The sequence below is a fragment of the Tachypleus tridentatus genome, chromosome 8, assembly GCF_004210375.1.
Source record: "Tachypleus tridentatus isolate NWPU-2018 chromosome 8, ASM421037v1, whole genome shotgun sequence".
Classification (NCBI taxonomy): Eukaryota; Metazoa; Arthropoda; class Merostomata; order Xiphosura; family Limulidae; genus Tachypleus; species Tachypleus tridentatus.
The window spans coordinates 42,436,992-42,456,424 of NC_134832.1; the positions used below are offsets into that span (position 1 = coordinate 42,436,992).

The following is a 19,433-nucleotide window of genomic DNA, read 5'->3' on the forward strand; positions in this document are numbered from 1 at the left end:
ATTGAAATAAAAGATTCTTTAAAATTTTGGTCACAAATTTCTAAAATTGTGATCTAATAAGGTGTCTCATTAATTTTGTTTCTTGTATTGACCTAATATTCAGTGGTGGTTTCTTTTGTGTTGAGATATGCAGTGGTATGAAAGTTTTCTTTGGTCATGTACTGGACAGATGATTCATCTATATATATATATAGCTGAATAGTGTATGCATGTCATTGCATAGACAGTGTTTCTAAGTGTGCAGGACTCTTTAAGCCATTGGTTTAAATGAAGTACTTTCTGGGTTTGCATGAATTGTTATTGAAAGGCTTTTGTTTGATATGGGTATTCAGACCAGATCTCATAATTGTTTGCAAAGATAAATAGTCCAGGGTATATCCACAAAAGGTATAATCAGTGAGACAGTATTTTGGTGTGATGGTTTCTTCTTTTTTTGTGTGTGCTGTTGTTTGTCAAAATCTTGTGTTCAAATTGTAGAATGTCTTAGTGATGTAACTATATGGAAAGCCATTGGAAAACAGTAGCTTTTGAAATTCCATCTTGGCTTGAGTCTTACTATACATGGTATTGCATATTTTTTCAGTTCTATTAGGTTGACTGATGATTACACCCTATTTGGTAGCTGGTGCATAGTATGAATTATAATGTAAAATAATGGGTTAAAAACATCATTTAGAACATATGGTTGTAATGAATTTACTCTTTTAAGTATTGACCCATGGCATCAAGAAAGGGTATAGACTTCTGAACATTATTAATTGGAGTAAATGGGAGCTTTATGTTAAGGTGTTGGTCATTAAGAAATGCAACAGTTTCCACAATAGATGGTTGTCCATGATTCTATATACTGAAAATGGCATCAGTATATCTATACCACCTAGCTGATTCAAAATTAGCAAGTCAAAACAAAAGCAATACTGTCACCCATAGTGATACCTTTGGTTTGTTAATAGGGAGCTATATCATTGGTAGTAGAAGGGGTTGTCAGTCAATAAGATTCATAACCAAATGTATACTTTCATTTATAGGAATGGAAGGTTACCTAGAGACAATATCAAGAGTAAGTTGATTCATCTGTAAGCCATCTTTGCATAACCTGTTGAGAAAGTCATTGATGCTATTTAAATGCAAAGGGATTTTGTTGATGAAAGGGTGAAGTAGCTTTTTGAGTAGCTAAAATATGGACTCTAATAGAGAGTTTTTTGCATTTGGAGACTGTGAGTCCAAGAAGTGTGTTACGTATACGATCTTTGAATAATCCACACAGTCAAGGGAGTTTGGAATAAGATACTTTGACTTTGTCTAAATTTCAGATACATATAGTGGTTTTACTTTTAAATTCTTTAAAATGTCTAACATTTTCTTCTAGTTCTTTTGTAGAATACTTGTTGAGTACTTCAGAACTAGACATATCATCAAGATGCAATTTCATCTTTTCTAAATAAGTAGATGTATTCAATAAAACAAAATTTTTATATGATACGTATATATATATATATATATATAAAGAGATGCATTTTTTACAGTATATATTTTTCCTTTTCTACTATTATACAGTTTTGTCCATTTATTTTGATAGTTCATACAACATTACTTTTGTTCCAGTTAATGGTAAAGCAACATCAGAGAAGCCATCCATAGGTTCATCCTTCTCTTCTTCAGAACAAGACAAAGAGCTGAGTGACTGTACATCTCCTGGACCAAAAAATGCCACTATTGATGACTTATTATTGGCTAGTGCTTATACAGGTGATCCAGACAACACCAGAGTTAGTCTGGAGGAGGAACTGAGGTAATTGTGAATTTTATTTTAACTGCATTCATAGAATAGTGTAGTTTATAACAGAAGATTGTTAGATTAATGCACTTCAGGGCAAAAACTTGGTGGATTAATGTACTGTATGGAAAGGGTGTATCAAATAGTTCTTCATAGTATGGCTTTGGTACATTAATTTGTTCTGTTGTAGGAGTTTGGTAGAATAGGGTACTCTGTGGTTGGAATTTAGTAGATTGGTGTACTCTTTGATAGGAGTTTTCTAAGCATATTTTATGGTAAGGATTTAGTAGATGAGCACTCTTTTTATGGTAAGAGTTTGATAATATACTCTTTAGCAGAAAGTGGGTATAACAGTATTCTGTGTTTCAATAAGATTTTATAATGCTTTAGTAATAGGTTGTTATGGTATTGTTCTCTATAACGGAAAGTTATATCTATAGTTTATTCTCTAACAGAGATTTGTTAAAGTACTCTAGGTTATAACATAAATTTATCATAATAGTGCACTGTGTAATAGAAGGTAGTTAAAGAAGTTTTTTTCTCAATTGAAGTTTTCACAATATTGTATTCAGTAGAAATTGGTTACTGTATTTGTGGATTCAGTAATAGTATTAATATGTTGCATGATTAACCTTTGTAACACTAAGTTATTGCAGTAGTGCATATCCCAAGTTAAATGTATGGTTAACAAATTACACTATGTAACAATTTTTTTTACTTTTTCTTGTTCCTGGGTAGAAAGTGTTATTTCCCAATTGTTTATGCCTAAAGTAAGTGGAAAAGACCTATTTTCCTCTTCAGACTTTGCTTTTGTGATCTGGGAGCATATAACGAAAACATGATGGGAGACTATATTTGTGGGCTGATATCTGAAAGTGATTTACAGTACAGTTGCAAATCTCAAAAAACTATTCACTTCTAAACATTTTTGTTTATTTTTGTATAAGTTTAATATAAATACATGTAAATCTTGATTCATATGTTTTTTTATTCAGACCTTATGTAAATGAAAATGTGCAAATTTGCCAGTTTTTGCATAGAAAATAGGTGAATTTCTAAATTTCATTATGCAGGTCACAAAAGGAAAGTTTGAAGGGAATAATGGCCATTTTGTGTACTTTTACAACATAAGCAATTAAGAAATAACACATACTATTCAGGAACACAATTTGTGTTACATGGTATTATTATACTTGACAGTTTTGCTTTCTGTAGCAGGAAGTTTTGATAGCAAACATAATTTAGATTTTTTTAACTGTACAAGGATTAATGTTTAAGCCTTACAGATTCTTTACCACACTGATGATATTCTATGTGATGACCTTTATAATGAGCTCTTGTTCTTCAGTGCAGTTTCAGCTGCAAGCTTCTGTGTAATATATATACTAAGGTCAATGTAGCCCTCCCTCTTCTTAACATGTTTTTGAAAGTCAATTAACCTTATTCAGATAATGTCTTCTAAGAATGCTTTTGAGAAACCTAATGGCACAAGATCAAGGGAAATGTTTGTGAATATTGTAGTCATGAATTTTCATTTGTACTTATGTTTTGTGGAGGAATGGACATATTGACTTGGATGCTATATGTTAATGGAGTTATATTCATACAAAATGATATTTCCTTGTTGTATACAATGATTTCAATCTATTTGTCTGATATTATGCATAGTTCACTCTGGCATTATTCTGAAGATCTCAACCTTACCATTATAACTGTAACCTGTAATTCTAATAAATATTTGGGAAAAGCTTTCATGATGTGCTTAATACCATATTTGAAATGTATCACAGCAGTTAATATATATATATTTTTTTACCTTTTTTTAGACACCTAAGTAGGCATACGACTGATCCAATAAGATGTATTTTTATTTATCACATGCTAAATATTGCTCATTCAGTTTTGAATAGTTGGTCTTCTCTGTGGCTACAGGTTTCTTTAAAACCTGTTGTTTAACTTTTATAGACATATATTCATATGAAGTGTATAGTATAGTTTCACTGCAGGTTCCTACTTTAGTTGCAGTGGACCACTTGATTCTTGGGTTATGTACAATGACAGGATATTTAACATTCTTCATTACCTCTGGTGTGTTACTGGTAGCCAGTCATGAATGAACCTATTTTTGCTCTTTTGGAATCATGTTTTCCTCTTTTTTTTGTAAATACCATTCAAAATTATTTATACTCCTGTCTCAAAATGTTAATATTTCATACCCTGTCTGCTTCTATAATTGTTAAATATTAGAATTCCAAAATGATATTCCCACCTCTTTTCACACAATGGCCATTTGTCATCTAGTTCTCATTTGATGTTGTGCATTCCTCTAGTTTTATCTATTTTCAACCTAAGACATATTATGAAATGAACTGTGCTAGTGCATTATATTGTCAAGTGACAATAGCCCTCCAGCAATTGGTAGGCAACGCATCCTCCATGTGCAGTAAGTTCTCATAAGCACTTGCACGTGAAATTAATCTCATTCTTATCCTTGTCACATTTTTTAATGGAGGTGTTTCTTCAACTTTAAACTTAATTTAATAAAATTTATACTGTCTTTTCACAGTGTTAACTTATTTTGATTCCATTTTATTTTGTTTTTACTTCAAGCTATATTATCACTAACTAAATAACTGACTTAAAAACTTATCTGGAGAATTACTATGATGACCATGAATTTTCAAGTGATGGTGATTATCCCCTCCACTCAAGGTTCTGATAGCATTGCCTTTTTTGTTTGTAACCACTGGAGACTTATTGACTGTTGAAGATGTTGCTACCATAGTTCATAGTGTAGTGTTCCTTAACCCTTTCAACACAGACTTTGTCCCTGGAACCAAAATCATTTTGTGCTTGTTATAGTTTTTTGCTACTACTTTTAAATTAGTAAACATATGTTCACAGAATTTGACATACTGAGGGTCTCATGTGCAAAGTGTCAGATTTGTGTTAAGTCTTTTATACACCAAAAATTTTTCAAACTTCACATATGAAATCCTTATAATGTACAGATAGTTTTGTCAAACATTTATTGAGAAAAATCTTTATTTTATGTGATTTTCACTAATGAATTTATATGAGTTCAGTTGATTTGATCAATCTAGGAATCATGAAAAATTAAGATATGAATATTAGTTATGCTATTCTAGAATGACTACAGATTATAAAATAAAAGTATAAATGTTTAGACTAAATAACTTAAATCTCGTAACATTTTCACTCATATAGATTTATTTTTTTATCATACTGACCTTTCAGCTGTACCTGGCTAACAATACAGAAGTTACAATGATGAAGCCAATGTTACTGTATCCAATAATATAAAACTGACCTTTAGTTTTTTTAAGAAGTAACCTATATTGGCTGTGTTTTAGTGGACCAGTATTTGGTAAAATACAGTTATATTTCAATAATTATACATTATGTATGTATATAAGTTATTACTATTTATAAATACGTTTTTGAACTTCTTTTTCTTAAAAATAGAACAGTCAATAAAGAAATAAAGCAAACTATTATCTTTTCAAGTCATGACCTTTGTACTCTGTTACTACTTGTCTTAGCTTAAGTCTTAAGAAATTTTGTGCATAGAGAATGTGAAACAAAAATGTTTTTGAGGGTTTTATACATACATTTGAATAACAAATAAAACCATAAATTACATCATTGTTGCCATAGAATTTAATTGCAATTTATTAAGTTTAATAACTCAACTGTATTTGTAGCTAATTAAAAGCAAGATCTCAAACAGGCTAAAGACTCAACTGAAGGGGGCATTTTGAGCTTCTGGTTGGTTATTCACATGTTATATACAGAAGCAAATGTATATAAAGGACTGCTTCTGTAAATGAAATGAGATGAGAAGGACTCACTGCATTAGATTCACTAAATAAAGTGACAGCTCAGCAAATAAAAACTATAAAAGGTTTTTATATTCTAGTTTGTCATTATTGGTAATTTGAGTTCCTAATTTGTACAAAACAATTGAATTTGTATTTTGACATTACAAAAATTTAATTTAAATCAATGCTGCATTCAAAACACTACATGATTTACAAAAATTGGTGTTGACATGGCTTTTAACCTGTGACCAGCTGTGTTAAGATTAATGCTTCTATTGCCTCATCTCTCTGTGTCTTAAATGTGTTCTCTTTCTGAACCTCACCATAAGGGTGATAATTTTGATCAGCTCTTTCCACCTTACTGTTTTGCACTTGGTTCTCCTTTATTATTAAGTGCAGTGCTCTGTTAAATTTCTTTGTGGATTTGGTTTCTCAGGTTTATTCTTTAGTTTTCCTTTGTCTTATGATTCTTTCCTTTCCTTACTACATGATTATTTATTTTACTTCCTTTTTCCAGGTATATGTGTTCATTTTTACACATTCCTGAATCAGCTTCATTCCCACTCTCAAATACCTCTTTCATGCCAACTCCAAGATTCTTCACCATGGGTTATAACTGTTCTTGGATTCCCATTTCCTGTAATCCGTACTACCCACTTGTGAGGTTAATTCCCTAATTACATTGCCAATTTGTTGAACTTGGTTTTCCTATTTTGCCTTTTTTTTTTTTTTACCCATCTTCTTCACAATTTATCCTCTCTTCAATCTACTATCTGAAGCCCTGCACTATGTAATGTATAGTTTGTCCTTTTAAATAATTTTGTCAGGATTTTGTCTTTTGCCTTGCCTATGCTTACATAGTTACTCTGTTGGAACTTTCTGGGACATGACACTTTTCTTTTCAACATTCATCTTCCCCATTATTACCTCTTGGACCTTCATTAGACTCCTCTTCTTTTTCCTGAGATCTTCAAGAGTGTTCCCAATAACACTCTGGAAATTTGAGCCAAGGCTGTCTGACACCAGACCTTTCTCTCACCCATGGTTTCTCATCTCACACAGTCTTATGAGTTCATCGCATTCCTCGACCCTGTGAAGCTCCAATATCCCTCTTGTTTTCTGTTTCTTATCCCTTTACTGCTTCTCATTGTCTTCCCTCTCATCAGTAATTCCTTCCTTTGAGATCCAGTTGGCTTAGGCTCCATAGCAGCACGTTTCTTTCTGTTCACAAACCTTTGGACCCATTTTGTTTTTGCTTGGTGGGTTTTTGAGGTTCTTACACATGTTTTTCTCCTCATTTTTTTCTCTTCCTCTTCTGTTCTCTTTTCCTGTTCCTTTCTGTCCAACATCTAATACTCAGCATTTTCTTTGTCTTTAAGCTACAGTATCAGACATTTTGGACATGAGTCCTACCTAGAGTATCATTTATGTTCTTCTTCTGGGTTTTATTATTTTCTTTTTGTCATTTCCAAAGAAAATGGAGATTGGCGTTCTGCTGTTGACTTTTATTCTTGTGATTACTATGTGTTGGTTTCTTGGTTCAGGGTGGGGACTGTGGGTGATCAAGGTCAACATATTAACATATTTCAATTGCCCATCCTCCCATTGTTTCTTTTCACTGGTATCAAGTGTACCAATTTCTAGCTTATCTGGCCTGGATAGTCAAAGTTTACAAGTCATTCTTGACTATAACTCAGTACTTGATACATCTTGGAGACTTTTTCAGTTCTAAACTCAGTCAGATTCAGCCTTTCCCATTTGTTTGTGGAACAAGGAGCATCTAGTTACTTTGACACTCTCCTTAACTTCCTGCACAAGTGGTTTTATTTATTCTGGGGACTCTTGCATCTGTGAAACAGCTTTTTTCTATCGGTCACTCTCATGAATCTTTTTCTGTGGTCTTTGAATGATAAATGGAAAATCTGTTATGATCCTCTGTCTTCTCTTGTGAGATTGCCAACTTTTCTTCTCATAAAGATGTCATGGTGGCTGGGTCACAGCAACACTTTGGTAGGCATTCCACTGCCACACCCTTCCAGATTTCCATAATTTCACCCATATATTTGTTATGGGTTAAAGTGTGTTATGAGAGTTTAATGTCTTGTAGAGCATACTTTTCACATTAGTATTTTAGAACTCTTGGCTGACTATTGGGCATATTTATATTTCTTGCCTTGTTTTGTGGATTACTTATTTATGATCAATTTCAGTATTTTTATGGTGTTTCCATATCAGTCATCATTATGGAACTTGCTCCAGGGACCTTTATTTTTGTACATTGAACTTTCTCGTTTGGGCCCACTCATAATGGGCTTGTCTTGACAACATGTCAAGTACTAGTAGCTTTGAATTTGGTAGCAGATAAGCTCTAAACTGGAGAAGATTCTTTATATGGAGTGGTCAATCCATCCTTGGGTATTTCATTGGATTTCTTTCCAGATGAGCATGCTAATGATTGGTGCCTTTGCCACTCTGCTCAATACCAAACTCCCTGCTCTTCTGGTTCCTGATACTAATTTCTTTCTGTGTGAGTACCCTTCTCTTTTCCTTCTCCCACTCCTTGCTGAGTTCTGTCTGTAGCACTTTAATGGCTCAGATTTGTTTCCTCTTCTTCACTGACCGACATCTGAGGCACCTCTTCCACTTCCATCTTGGTTACTCTTGCTCCAATCTTATATTTCTCTTATTCATTTCACAATTTTGTTCCTTCATTTCATTGCATGGGAATTGTCTGGTTTCTTTCTCATCAGTCAGGTTATTCTGACCCATATAACCCTTCTATTTTCCTGTTTGTGTCACCATTTTACTGTTTCTATTTTTTTTATAACTGGTCTATCTAACACACTGTACCACATTTTGGTCTTTTTTACCTGGTTGTTTGACTAGGGATTATAAGTTTTTATCATATTAGGCTATTGGGTGGCTTTGTTGACTACTTTTGGCTATGTTTCAATTTTCCTACCCTGTTATTTCTACTTTGTTGTTCCAGTTCTCTTTTATTTCTTGACCCCCTCCCTTGTGTGTCTTCTTTGCCAAACTGAAAGCTTAATGCAGTTGTACTTGCTCTTGTCCAGATCTTTTTTGAATGTTTGACCACTTGCTTCTTATACCATCATGCTGTTTTTTTTTAACCTCTATCCTCCCCCTTCATGCGAGTGGTCATTGCAGGTCATATCTTTATGTACTGGATCCCTCCTGTACAATATTTTGCAGATCTTCCTTGATTTTAGTCCTTGACTGCTTGTTTCTTCCTAAGAGTTTGGGCAGCATAGGATGGAGATTTTCCATTATTTTTTCTATATATATATCTTGCACTGATCGTGACCATTTATAATCAAACTGACTGTCTTTTATGCCTTCTGCAATCCCTGTAATCTTTTATATTTGCCATAGGACTCCTTTCATTCTTTCAGGGTAGATTCCTCTACATGATGAGGGAATCTCACAGAGAAGGTTCTGTACTATCAATTTATCTTCTGGGATCTGAACATCCACCCACATGTTTGCTGTGAAGGGGAGGAGAAGATCCTAGTAGATGAGGGGTCCAATGCCAACATACCACTTCATCCTTGAATTCCTTTTGACAGTCATCCTTGAAGTGGTCCCCAAGGTCATTTGGTTGGTTCACTTGGGCTTGAGTCAGCTTAATACCAGTGTTGGATGTTCTTAACAGGTATTGTGGACATTGTGTAAGATGCTGGTGTTTGGATATAGTGCTTACAAAACCCTGGCATTGCTACAGTGTCCTTGTTTGGCATTGGAGTGCATCTCCTTGTCGGGGTCCATGATTGGTAGGGACAGTGATTACTGAAACATATTCTATTTACTATGAATACTCTATGAAAAAAAAAATTGATAAAACTGAAATAAAGAACAGATAATTGGAAAACAACCACGTATGTATGATTGTTGCACAGTCACCATCACAGTTGGATTCTGTACTTCAATTTCTCATTTTGCATTCATTATCTGAGAAATTTTACAGGGAATATGCCTTCCTTTTTCATTTAAAAGGGATTAGAGGTGCTTGCTTGGCTTCTTCACACCCCAAGTCAGTTAGGAACTGCACTCTGGAGACATTTTGGTGTAAACATCAACACCACAACACACCACGCTCCTCCTGAATTTGAAAACAATTTGGAATATACTCATTGAGGTTACTCCCCATGCAACTTTGAATTCCTCAAGAGGAGTTGCTGTTGAGAGGGATTTAAAGAACATTCCTGAGTCAGAGATACTTGCTAGTTTCTCCAGCCAAGGCATTTCTGTGGTGTGCTGTATCTCCACTTGTAAAGATAAGAATAATGCTGCCCACCAGTGTTCTGATTTTAATGTTTACATCACCATGTCAACCTGCCACTGTTAAGGCAGGTTATCTGAACTGTAGGGTATGGCTATACATTCACAGCCCTCTGCCAAGTTTCCAGTCCCAGCAGTTAGGTCGTTCAAAGATGTCTTGTTGTGGATCCTTAATGTGTGCTTGTTGTAGTAGCAAAGACCAAGATACCTATAATTGCGAACTGAAACCATACTATATTAATTGTAATGGTTCACACACTTTGTACTTTTGTTCTTGCCCTAAGTGGGTGGAAGCGAAAGAGATAGTTTAAAATCTATGAACAATATTTCGTATCCCTAGGCTCGGAAGTTACTGTCCCCACTCCATCTTGGACATATGCTGCTGCATTCCATTCCACTGTTACAGTGGAAGTGCAAACAAATCTTTCTGCCCCTCCAACAGAGTCATTCTCCAATCATGGAAAGAATCTTTTGCCCTCGGTGGTTAGAAGAGTTGACGAGTCAGTGTCTGCTCCAATCTTTGTTCCCAGCAATCCATCCAGTGAATGCTCAGGTCCACTTCCTTTGGCTTTGGGTTTTGGCATATGATTCTGGCAAATACTGATTTGGTAAATATTTGATATATGAGAAGTGTATTTGTTACAGAATATTCTATTTTACAACAGCAGACATGTATCATGTATTAAAAGTGGAAAATAGTAACCACAGATGCTAAAATCTATATGTTGTTTGTTTTGATAATGCTCTTGTGATTTAAATTTAAAAGTATGGTTGGTATGAACTATTGTAGACAAGGAGATAAAGTGCCTTCATTGTACATGTTCTAATAAAATATTAATAATTTGAAAACAGTGTGACCGATCATGTTCAAACTTTTTAAGATGACTCTTAATGTACACTCTGTTTTATCTTTATTAAACACCACATCAGTGATGTTTTGCAGTTTCTCATTTTATTATAGATGAATAGTCATTGAATGACAAATTAGAAGCATGGATAATTGGTCAGGGAATTTCATTCTTTCCAAGGTGAATAACGTGGTTGAATAAATCATGTAAAGTATGTGACATGTAACTGATTAATTTTCAGGATTACAAATACTTATTTGTTTTAGTGGAGTAATAATTCATAAGTTATATAGCTTAATACTTCTAGGTACTTGTCATATTTATGAATAAATTAATTTTTTTTATGCCAAAACATTATATGGTATTCTCTGCTTTCACTGTATAGAAATTTTACTGTATTTGCCCTAAAATATCAACACAGTTATTATATATGATCACCCTTTTCTCTAATGGTATTAAATACATTATCAGTCCATTGATGTCATGTATGAATAAATCATATAAAATGTGTGACATTTAACTGGTTTGTTTTCATGATTACAAATACTTGTTTGTTTTAGTGGAGGACGTACTTCTCCGTCCACCAGAGAAGCTATTCAGGGAATGTTGTCCATGAGCAAAAGTGTCTTTACCTTTGACTCAACTTTGAATCAAGCTGGGGACTCTGTAAATGCTACAATAAATAGTGGAGAAACTGGCTTAACATCAGAGACTGGGCTCGGAAGCTTAACAGACATCCGAGCCACTAACATGTCTATTCTAGTCAATAGGCCACTTCACATTGATGCTGGTAAATCAGTAATGAGCCACAACAGATTGATCAGGAGAAAGTATCCTGATGAGGAAGATGATGAAGAGTTTGAAGAAAGTTTAAAAAATTGTCCAGAAGATGGGGATTTCAGTGAGTTCACGAAAATTAATTGATTTGAAAGACTACAGATATTTATATATTTACATTAACAGTAATATCTAGTAAGAATTAATTTTGCTTGGAGAATTTGTTTTATTTGTTGTTATTTTTTTAAATATTATTTACTTTGATAAAAATTGATAGATTGTTGATCTGTCTTAGAAATTGAAACCAACATATGTTGTAAAATTGGCTTTCTTCCTATAAGTTTATAACTTAAAAAGAGACAAATATGGATTTATGGATATGAATATTCTGAAATCAGCTAGAGAAGGCTTTATGCAGTTTTTGTCAGTTATTAACAATTTTATGACAAATTCAACCTGAACAAACTAGCCTTAGGTTGATGCTGGTAATAGAAATTACAAAAAAAAAATCTTTAATCTCACTTATCTTACAGTAGGTACAGAAATTATTAAAGTTGTGTGGATACTTACAAATTTTCTTTAAAAGGTTTTGGTTGTACTAATCTGTTAAAAACAAGTTTATTAACCTTGGCCTTCTTAAAATTCATTTTATAAATTTGATGTAAATTCCATTTCTGAATTTGTTCAGTGATCCAGATTTGTCAAAAAAAAAAGTAAAATTTAAGGTATTTTTGTAACACTTTACGACTTGGAAGATAATTAACTTTTACAGGTTGTGATAATGGCTAGCTGAAATTTTCTGAAATCAGAAGTTCTTTGCAATCTTAACTAGCCAGTGCTTGCTCTACATTTATAAATAGTTGCAAATATATTATGTATTAACATATAATAGAACAATAGCTCTATCATTTGATTTACTTTTATATATATATACATCTCTTTTAAAACAAGTCAGTTAACTTATTTTGTAACTTTCATAGTCTAATACTGTTAGGTACTTATCATATTTCTGTATAAATTATTCTTTTTCATGCCAAAAACATTATAAGATATAGTTTTCTTTTTGTGTTTAGAATGTTACTGTGTTTGCCCCAAAATATCAACACACTTATTATATATGATTGCCCTCTTCTCTAATGGAATTGGACATATTCTCTGTTGATTGTTGTAGTTGTTTACCTTACAAGAACACATTATCTTTAGTATATCAGATTGAACTAAATTAAAGCTTTTTTATGCTTCATTCATCATTATCCTGTTCTTTGTATATTTGGCTGCCTTGTAATTTGCTTCATTCTTTTATTCTGTATTCGAAATACTATTATAAAATGTCTAAATTTATAAATTTCGTGCCTATTAATTTACCTTGTTTAGTATTGCGAGCTGAAGACAGAACATGTATATTCTGAAATGTTTGATACTGTACATACCTGTGTTAAATTTTTGGCACTGTACATACCTGTGTTAAATGTTCATTGTTGCTACCATCGTTCTGTTTTTCATTATTTATAAAATCATTGAATGCTTTTGGAAATGATATGTTAGACTTAACATTTTCACAAGTGAGATATGAATATTTTGGCAAATGACTTAATAATATCTTTCTTATTGTAAAATTATAGATTAAAACAATTTTTTTCACACTGTCAAGACTTGGTTGTCTGTGTGCATAATGTTGTTGATGAATTATCTTCATTACTGTATATGGGGTATTGAGTTCATTTTACTTCACCATATAGTAATATATATTACTGTTAAGTAATAGGAAAAGTGATCTTACTAGTAATTGTATTTTGCTCTGAAAATGCTAGATAAGAAATTTGACAGAGAAAAATTTAAATTCACCTTTGCTTGTCTGAAAATTTAAAACTATGAAGTTACAAAGCAAATGTGATCAATCAGAAGATTATTAGTGCATAATACAAAATGTTATTACCATTTGAATTTCACGTGTGTTAGTAACCATTACTTTGCACAATATACAAATGAGTTGTAAAAAATTAGTTGTTCAGAGTTATCCCTTATGAAAAGCTACTAAGATGTGTATAAATAAAGTTATGTTTTTATTTATTTTTTAAGAAAGTCATTAGAATTTGCTTAGCAAACATTTCTAACATTTTTGGCTAACTATGTAGATAATTATTTTTAGGAGATAATATTAAGTCATAGACTATGTGTTTAAAATTTTTCTATCATATCACATTATCACAGGTTATGGTTTTTACTTTCAGTTTATTTAGGGTTTGAAGCTACTGATGAGGAGGGTTATATTTTCAAACGTCGTGGAAGAAGAAAACCAGATGAAGCTTGGAATCCTAAAGGTTTTATTTTTTATATATTTCATTAAAATCTTCAGTCATATTAACATGCATGAGCTTTTCAGTGTTTTATTTTCCCAGTCTGTGGATTTTCAGGTCTTTCTAAGTGCACACTCTTAAAACAACTTTAGAAAATTAATATCAAAATATGAATCTAACCCTACTGTAACAGTGTTTTTCTCAAAAACATCAAAATGTTAATATTTCAAAAACCAAAATCCAGACTTTCATTTTTGTTGTATCTGTAGGTGTATCAACTGTAAGTATTGCACTTCTATTTCTTTATTTTTTTTACTATTGTGACATTTATTTTGTTTCTGCATTTCCTCTTTGTCAAACTGAATTTATTGGTAAATCCACTTTTAATGCATCTCCAAGTGGGGTACTGTATACTTTGACTGATTTCCAGCTTTGAAAAAAAAAAGATATAAAGCCAGTTATTTTCAGGAATGGGAAAGTGCTACACTTTAATGCTATGTGACATGAATTTCAGTATCACATGTACAACTTAGTTACATAGCTACACTTGCAAACAGTGAGGTTTGTTGCAGTGAAAGGTAATAAAGAAGCAACATGAAGATTGAGTTTTGAAATACTACACAATTAATTAGAGGCTTCAGTCTGTGTTTTGGTTTCTAATAATATTTTCATTCCCAATAATGGTTTTATGTTATATTTGTTTGGGAGTTAAAAGAATAATCTTCTATGATAAGATGCCAGATTAGGATAATGAGGTTTAGCGAGTATATGTAGCTAAGGTCTGTGAAAGCAAATTATGTACATGACACAAATTCTTATTTTTCTTTAATGTACTTTTAAAGTTTTTTTGTTCTAATCACACATACAAATGCAAGTACTTATTTAATGAAAACAAACTGTTATCAAAGATAAATTTATTTCAATCAAATATGCCATCAATAACCTATCCTGTGCCTGTGTTTGATTAAGGTCCTTGTTAACCAGTGTATCTTTGTCAGTCATACCTCTTGTGTGATTTACCTTGTGAAATTAGCTCTATCAGTTGGCAAAATTAATGAAAAGAAATGTGTTGATATATATCACACAAGATAAAATGTATTGGATATATATGTATATAAAATAGAACTTTTTGATAAGAAACAAAAAATAGAGAGTATAAAGCAAAATAGGAAGTACTTTTTATCATTTTTTTGAAAATAGTTTCACAAAAACATTAGGTACACTTCACAAATTTAAGTAATGATTGAAATACTGTATCAAATTTCATGTTGTTTTTTATGTTCAGGAACTAAACATTTAGGAAGTTTCTACTATGTTTCCTTGAACTTGGTTATGTATTATCACTGTAAGAATGTAAATAAGAGGGCATTATTGTACTTTTCTAGCATGGAAAGAATTAATAGTTAACAGTTAAGTATTAGATGGTTGTTTGTCTGTGTAGTATTGGTGTCTCAATGATTTAAGCAACTTTTTTTTTCACAGTAGAATAATAATTATATATATGTGAGGATTTTGTGTATTTGTTTTGCAAAGAAGTAGGATATTGTATAAAAGATCTATATAGCTTCATGATTATTGTACCAAAGCTTTAGATGTATTTTAAAAAGTTTAATAGAAGTGCTTAAATGACAATAATTTCAATTGATCTTCTAGCTAAATTAGTACCAAATTGTCCTAAGCCAGAACGGCCGGTCCGAGAAGGCGTGCGAAAAGAAGTAGTTGAATCAGGAATAGCTGCAGCTGCTGCAAAGCTAGCCAACTTACCAGTAAGTAGAGGGAATTATTTAGTTTATTTTGTGAAAACTGAGGTACTAAACTTCAGAGACATACAGAAAAGCTTAAGTTTACATTTTCATGTTAATAGTCTGATTTCTTTTCTTTTGGTAAAGTTAAAACACCAGAATGATCTGCTTTGTGGTTGGACAGGTCCTATGCATAAGCAAGAGACCCCTTCTCTCCTCCATCAACTTTACATCTGTTTAAAGATGCATCCCTTCAGGACTGGAGTGCTTGAGTCAGTCACCAAGAGACTTTGGTCAGTCTGGTGATGAGCAGTTGTTGCATATCTGTGTCCTTGAGCTTTTTTGTGGTGCATCAGGCTTTGAATCAATTCCTTTCTCTTGCCAGACATTGCCTGATGATGATTCATTCTAACAGTTATATGATGGTAACATATGTCAATCACCAAAGGGGAACCCTTGTAAATTGGATCTCCTGTATTAGGCCCACATGCATCACATTCAACTCCTTGTGTGCTACATTCTGGGTACTTTTAATCTTGTAAAAGTTCATCTTTCCCACCCCCAACAAAATTTATCTGATAGAGTGGTCTTTATACCTCTTGTATTCAGGTGGTTTTGCAGTATCTGGGGTTTTTCACAGGTAGATGTTTTTGCCAGCACTCAATTGTAAATTACTTTCTCTTTTGGCACCCTGTGCTTCATCCATGGGCTCTGGTAGTTGAAGCCTTCATCAGGGATTGATCCCACAAATTCCTTTATATTTATTTTCATATCTGATTACTTCATCAAGTGGTCTCTTTTATTAATACCTCTCTGTGTTGAGTTATTCTGATTGCTCCTTATTGGTTAATTCAACTGTGATTTATATAGTTATGCCAACTGCAAGTTTTTTTCTCTTCCAGTACCCTTTCTCTTGTCTCTCTCTCTTCTTCATCAACTTTGGTCAATGGTTGTACATACTGCCGTTCATATTCTTTGTCTTCAAACCTGGCTTCTATCCAGTTCTTCCTTGGCAAAGAGATCAGGTTTCTTCCATGGAATAGCTTTCCATTGTGTTTGTTCCATACCTCCTTCTTCAATGGAGGTGTATCAGTGCAAAATGGAAGGTGTTCCATAGTCAATCCACTACTCAAGGATTCCCTGCTGATCTGACCTACTGGGGTTTTTCATGTGACTTTTCAAACAGTGGTCTTCTGTTATGGGTTATCAAATTGCCTCATCCCATAGCTTTTGTTTTTCCTTGTACCTTCATGTTTTCCTACCTTGTTCTTACCATGTTAATTCATTCCTTCCAGGTTTGTCATCCCCCAAGCCACTCTAGTTTTCCAGACTGGGATATTAATGCACCCTTCCATTCTCTCACTTTACCTCCATTTGAATCTATTTCCTAATGCTCCATATTTCATGTTTCCCTTAAAACATTTTACCTCTTAGCCTGTGGAAATGAAAGGTCTGATCTGTTTGCCATTGATAATCATGCACACTTTACCACCACACCTATCTTCTCCTTTATCCAGATCATTCCTTCCTCCCAAAGACTTGAGCTGCTTGGTCAGGTAACTCCTACTTTTTGCTTATATTTCCCTTCCTTCTGTTTTTCATCTTTACCCTCATTCTGATCTGGATAGATTATTTCCAGTCCATTCCATTTGTTGCTATAATGCCCATATCTTCCTCTCATGGAGCTTGTTTCTGAATCTTTGTTCCTTGTCTATTTTCCTCTGTTTATGATCCTTCTCTTCTTCACACTGGAATTTGTTCAATATGTCTTCTCCTCAGAATCAACAACTTTTTTTTTCCCCTCACATCTCATCTTTGTCTCCCATTTGAGGAAATCCTACAGTCAGGAATGTGGAGAACACCTACTGTTATTTACACCATATTAAGGTATCTCCATTGAGTTTTTGTCTTCTATCTGTGGCTGTTCTTCAGATTTCAGTGCAACTGTGATAGGGGTAAATCTGTATTCATACATTCTTTTCTTTTTTTTTTCTTTTTAGGGGACCTTGCTTCATTTATAATTTATGTGGATCTTGCTTGCTCTGTAATGAGTGGTGCTTAACCATGTATTCTTCAATGAGAAATTCTCACAGTACGGCCATGTTGACTTGAGCTTTTAACTTCCATGGTTTTGCAATTCTCGCCATTGAGTGGGGGTATTCTACAAGATCATGAGTAGGTAAATAAACTTGAGACGTAGTTGGTTCATAAACCTGCTCATTCCAGTCCATACCACCTATGAACTGCTTCAGTAAAGCAGAATGGAATGGCTGCTTATTCATTCCTGTATTCTATTGAATAAATCAATATGATTGATTTTCAAAATAGGGCTCTGCAGTCATACATTGCGCACTCTTAGGTGATGACATTCCTCTGGATTCTTCGATGCATCACCTTCTTTTCTTCTAGTAGAATTTAGGAGTCCTTATAACTTTCCAATTCCAAGGCTTGAGGCATTTGAAAGGAAAAAAATAGTATATAGAGGGCAGCACTAGTCAAGAATAGTTAATCTTGAGAGAGGAGGAATATACCTATCAGAAAGACATTTTCAGTGTGGGAAAATTATAATTTCAGCATGTTCTCTTGGTAGAAATAGAAGTTAGTCTTTATTGAATTCACTTTTCTATTCACTTATTATTCTATTCACTTTTGAATAGAAAACATGTTGATTGATACTACAATGCTTACTGAGGTCTGAATTTAATGGGATACATTTTTTGTTACCTTCCATGAATCAACGCTCAGAGGTATTTTGGCAGAAACAAGAAATCTCTCTGTATTATCCCTAAGTGGTTATTCCATTAAGAAGAATATAAAATTGCATTTTAACCTTTATGTGCTGCATGCCTCTGCTGATGAGATCTTCCATTCAGTATCAGAATTCATCAGGTCGGCCTGTATTGTATGGCCAGTAAATAAATATGAATTAAAAATTCTTATCATCCTGATTGAGATCTAACAAACAACCAAACTTATATTTTGGAAAGTTTTAGGAGTTATTAAGGATATCAACAATCTCTTAAAGCTTATTTAGTTATTGTGATTTCATTTTTTTTATTATGTATGTTGTAGCCTCAGAAACGTTCATATAACAAGAAGAAACTCATCCACCCTAAAAATAAAGAAGAACATTTCTTCAATCCTCAGCCTGGTCCTTCTCATCTCTCTGACTTCTCATTAAAAAGACCAGCTTCAGCGGAGATACTATCTAAAGGTCAGGATTTTAAATCCAAATTATAAAGATGAGTTATTGATTCAAACAACTTATTTTTGTAAACAAGTATTAAAGATACAAAATATTAGATATGAGTTGGATTACTTGTCTGGCATTCTGTAAACCTTACAAGTTTTTATTTTTAAATCATTAATTTAACATATTTCATCTGACATTTTCTGCAGTTTGTAATTTAATCAATAGAATTCCCTAATTCCCAAAAAAAGACTTAAAATGATTAAATAACCAACGTAAACTTGAAATCTTACTGTCTTAGTCAAATATCAGTATTGTTGTTATACTATTTACTAGCTAATGCTGACTGGCTTATATTAAGTAGAAGAACAGTAATTGACAAAAGAAGTAAAATAACCTTAATTGCTGAAGAGGAGTTTACATGATACCAGATGTCTGGTGCTGATATTTTTTGTTTATAAAAAATAATAATAGAGCAAATTGGGAGTATAATAGCATTGACTAACAGTTTATGCTCTTCTTTTACCACACTAAACTCATTGCAGTGTATTTTGTTGCATAGTCCAAGGTAGGGTGAGTGTTTCCTAGTTACTGAAAACAGGCTATTTAAACCTTTTGCAACAGGTCAGGGGTCAAGTATAATATTAAAGTTTGAATTATA

General features: G+C 33.1%; 1 protein-coding gene across 3 annotated transcripts in view; it reads left to right on the forward strand.

The window, feature by feature from the left end:
• Positions 1 to 19,433, forward strand: part of LOC143222275 (histone lysine demethylase PHF8-like) — a 91,367-nt gene that overhangs the window by 65,660 nt on the left and 6,274 nt on the right. For all 3 annotated transcript variants that reach the window (XM_076448567.1, XM_076448568.1, XM_076448569.1), the window contains 5 exons: positions 1,606 to 1,792; positions 11,327 to 11,667; positions 13,775 to 13,864; positions 15,494 to 15,606; positions 18,655 to 18,796. In XM_076448567.1, the coding sequence (XP_076304682.1) occupies positions 1,606 to 1,792; positions 11,327 to 11,667; positions 13,775 to 13,864; positions 15,494 to 15,606; positions 18,655 to 18,796 (873 nt within the window). The remainder of the gene's footprint in view (positions 1 to 1,605; positions 1,793 to 11,326; positions 11,668 to 13,774; positions 13,865 to 15,493; positions 15,607 to 18,654; positions 18,797 to 19,433) is intronic.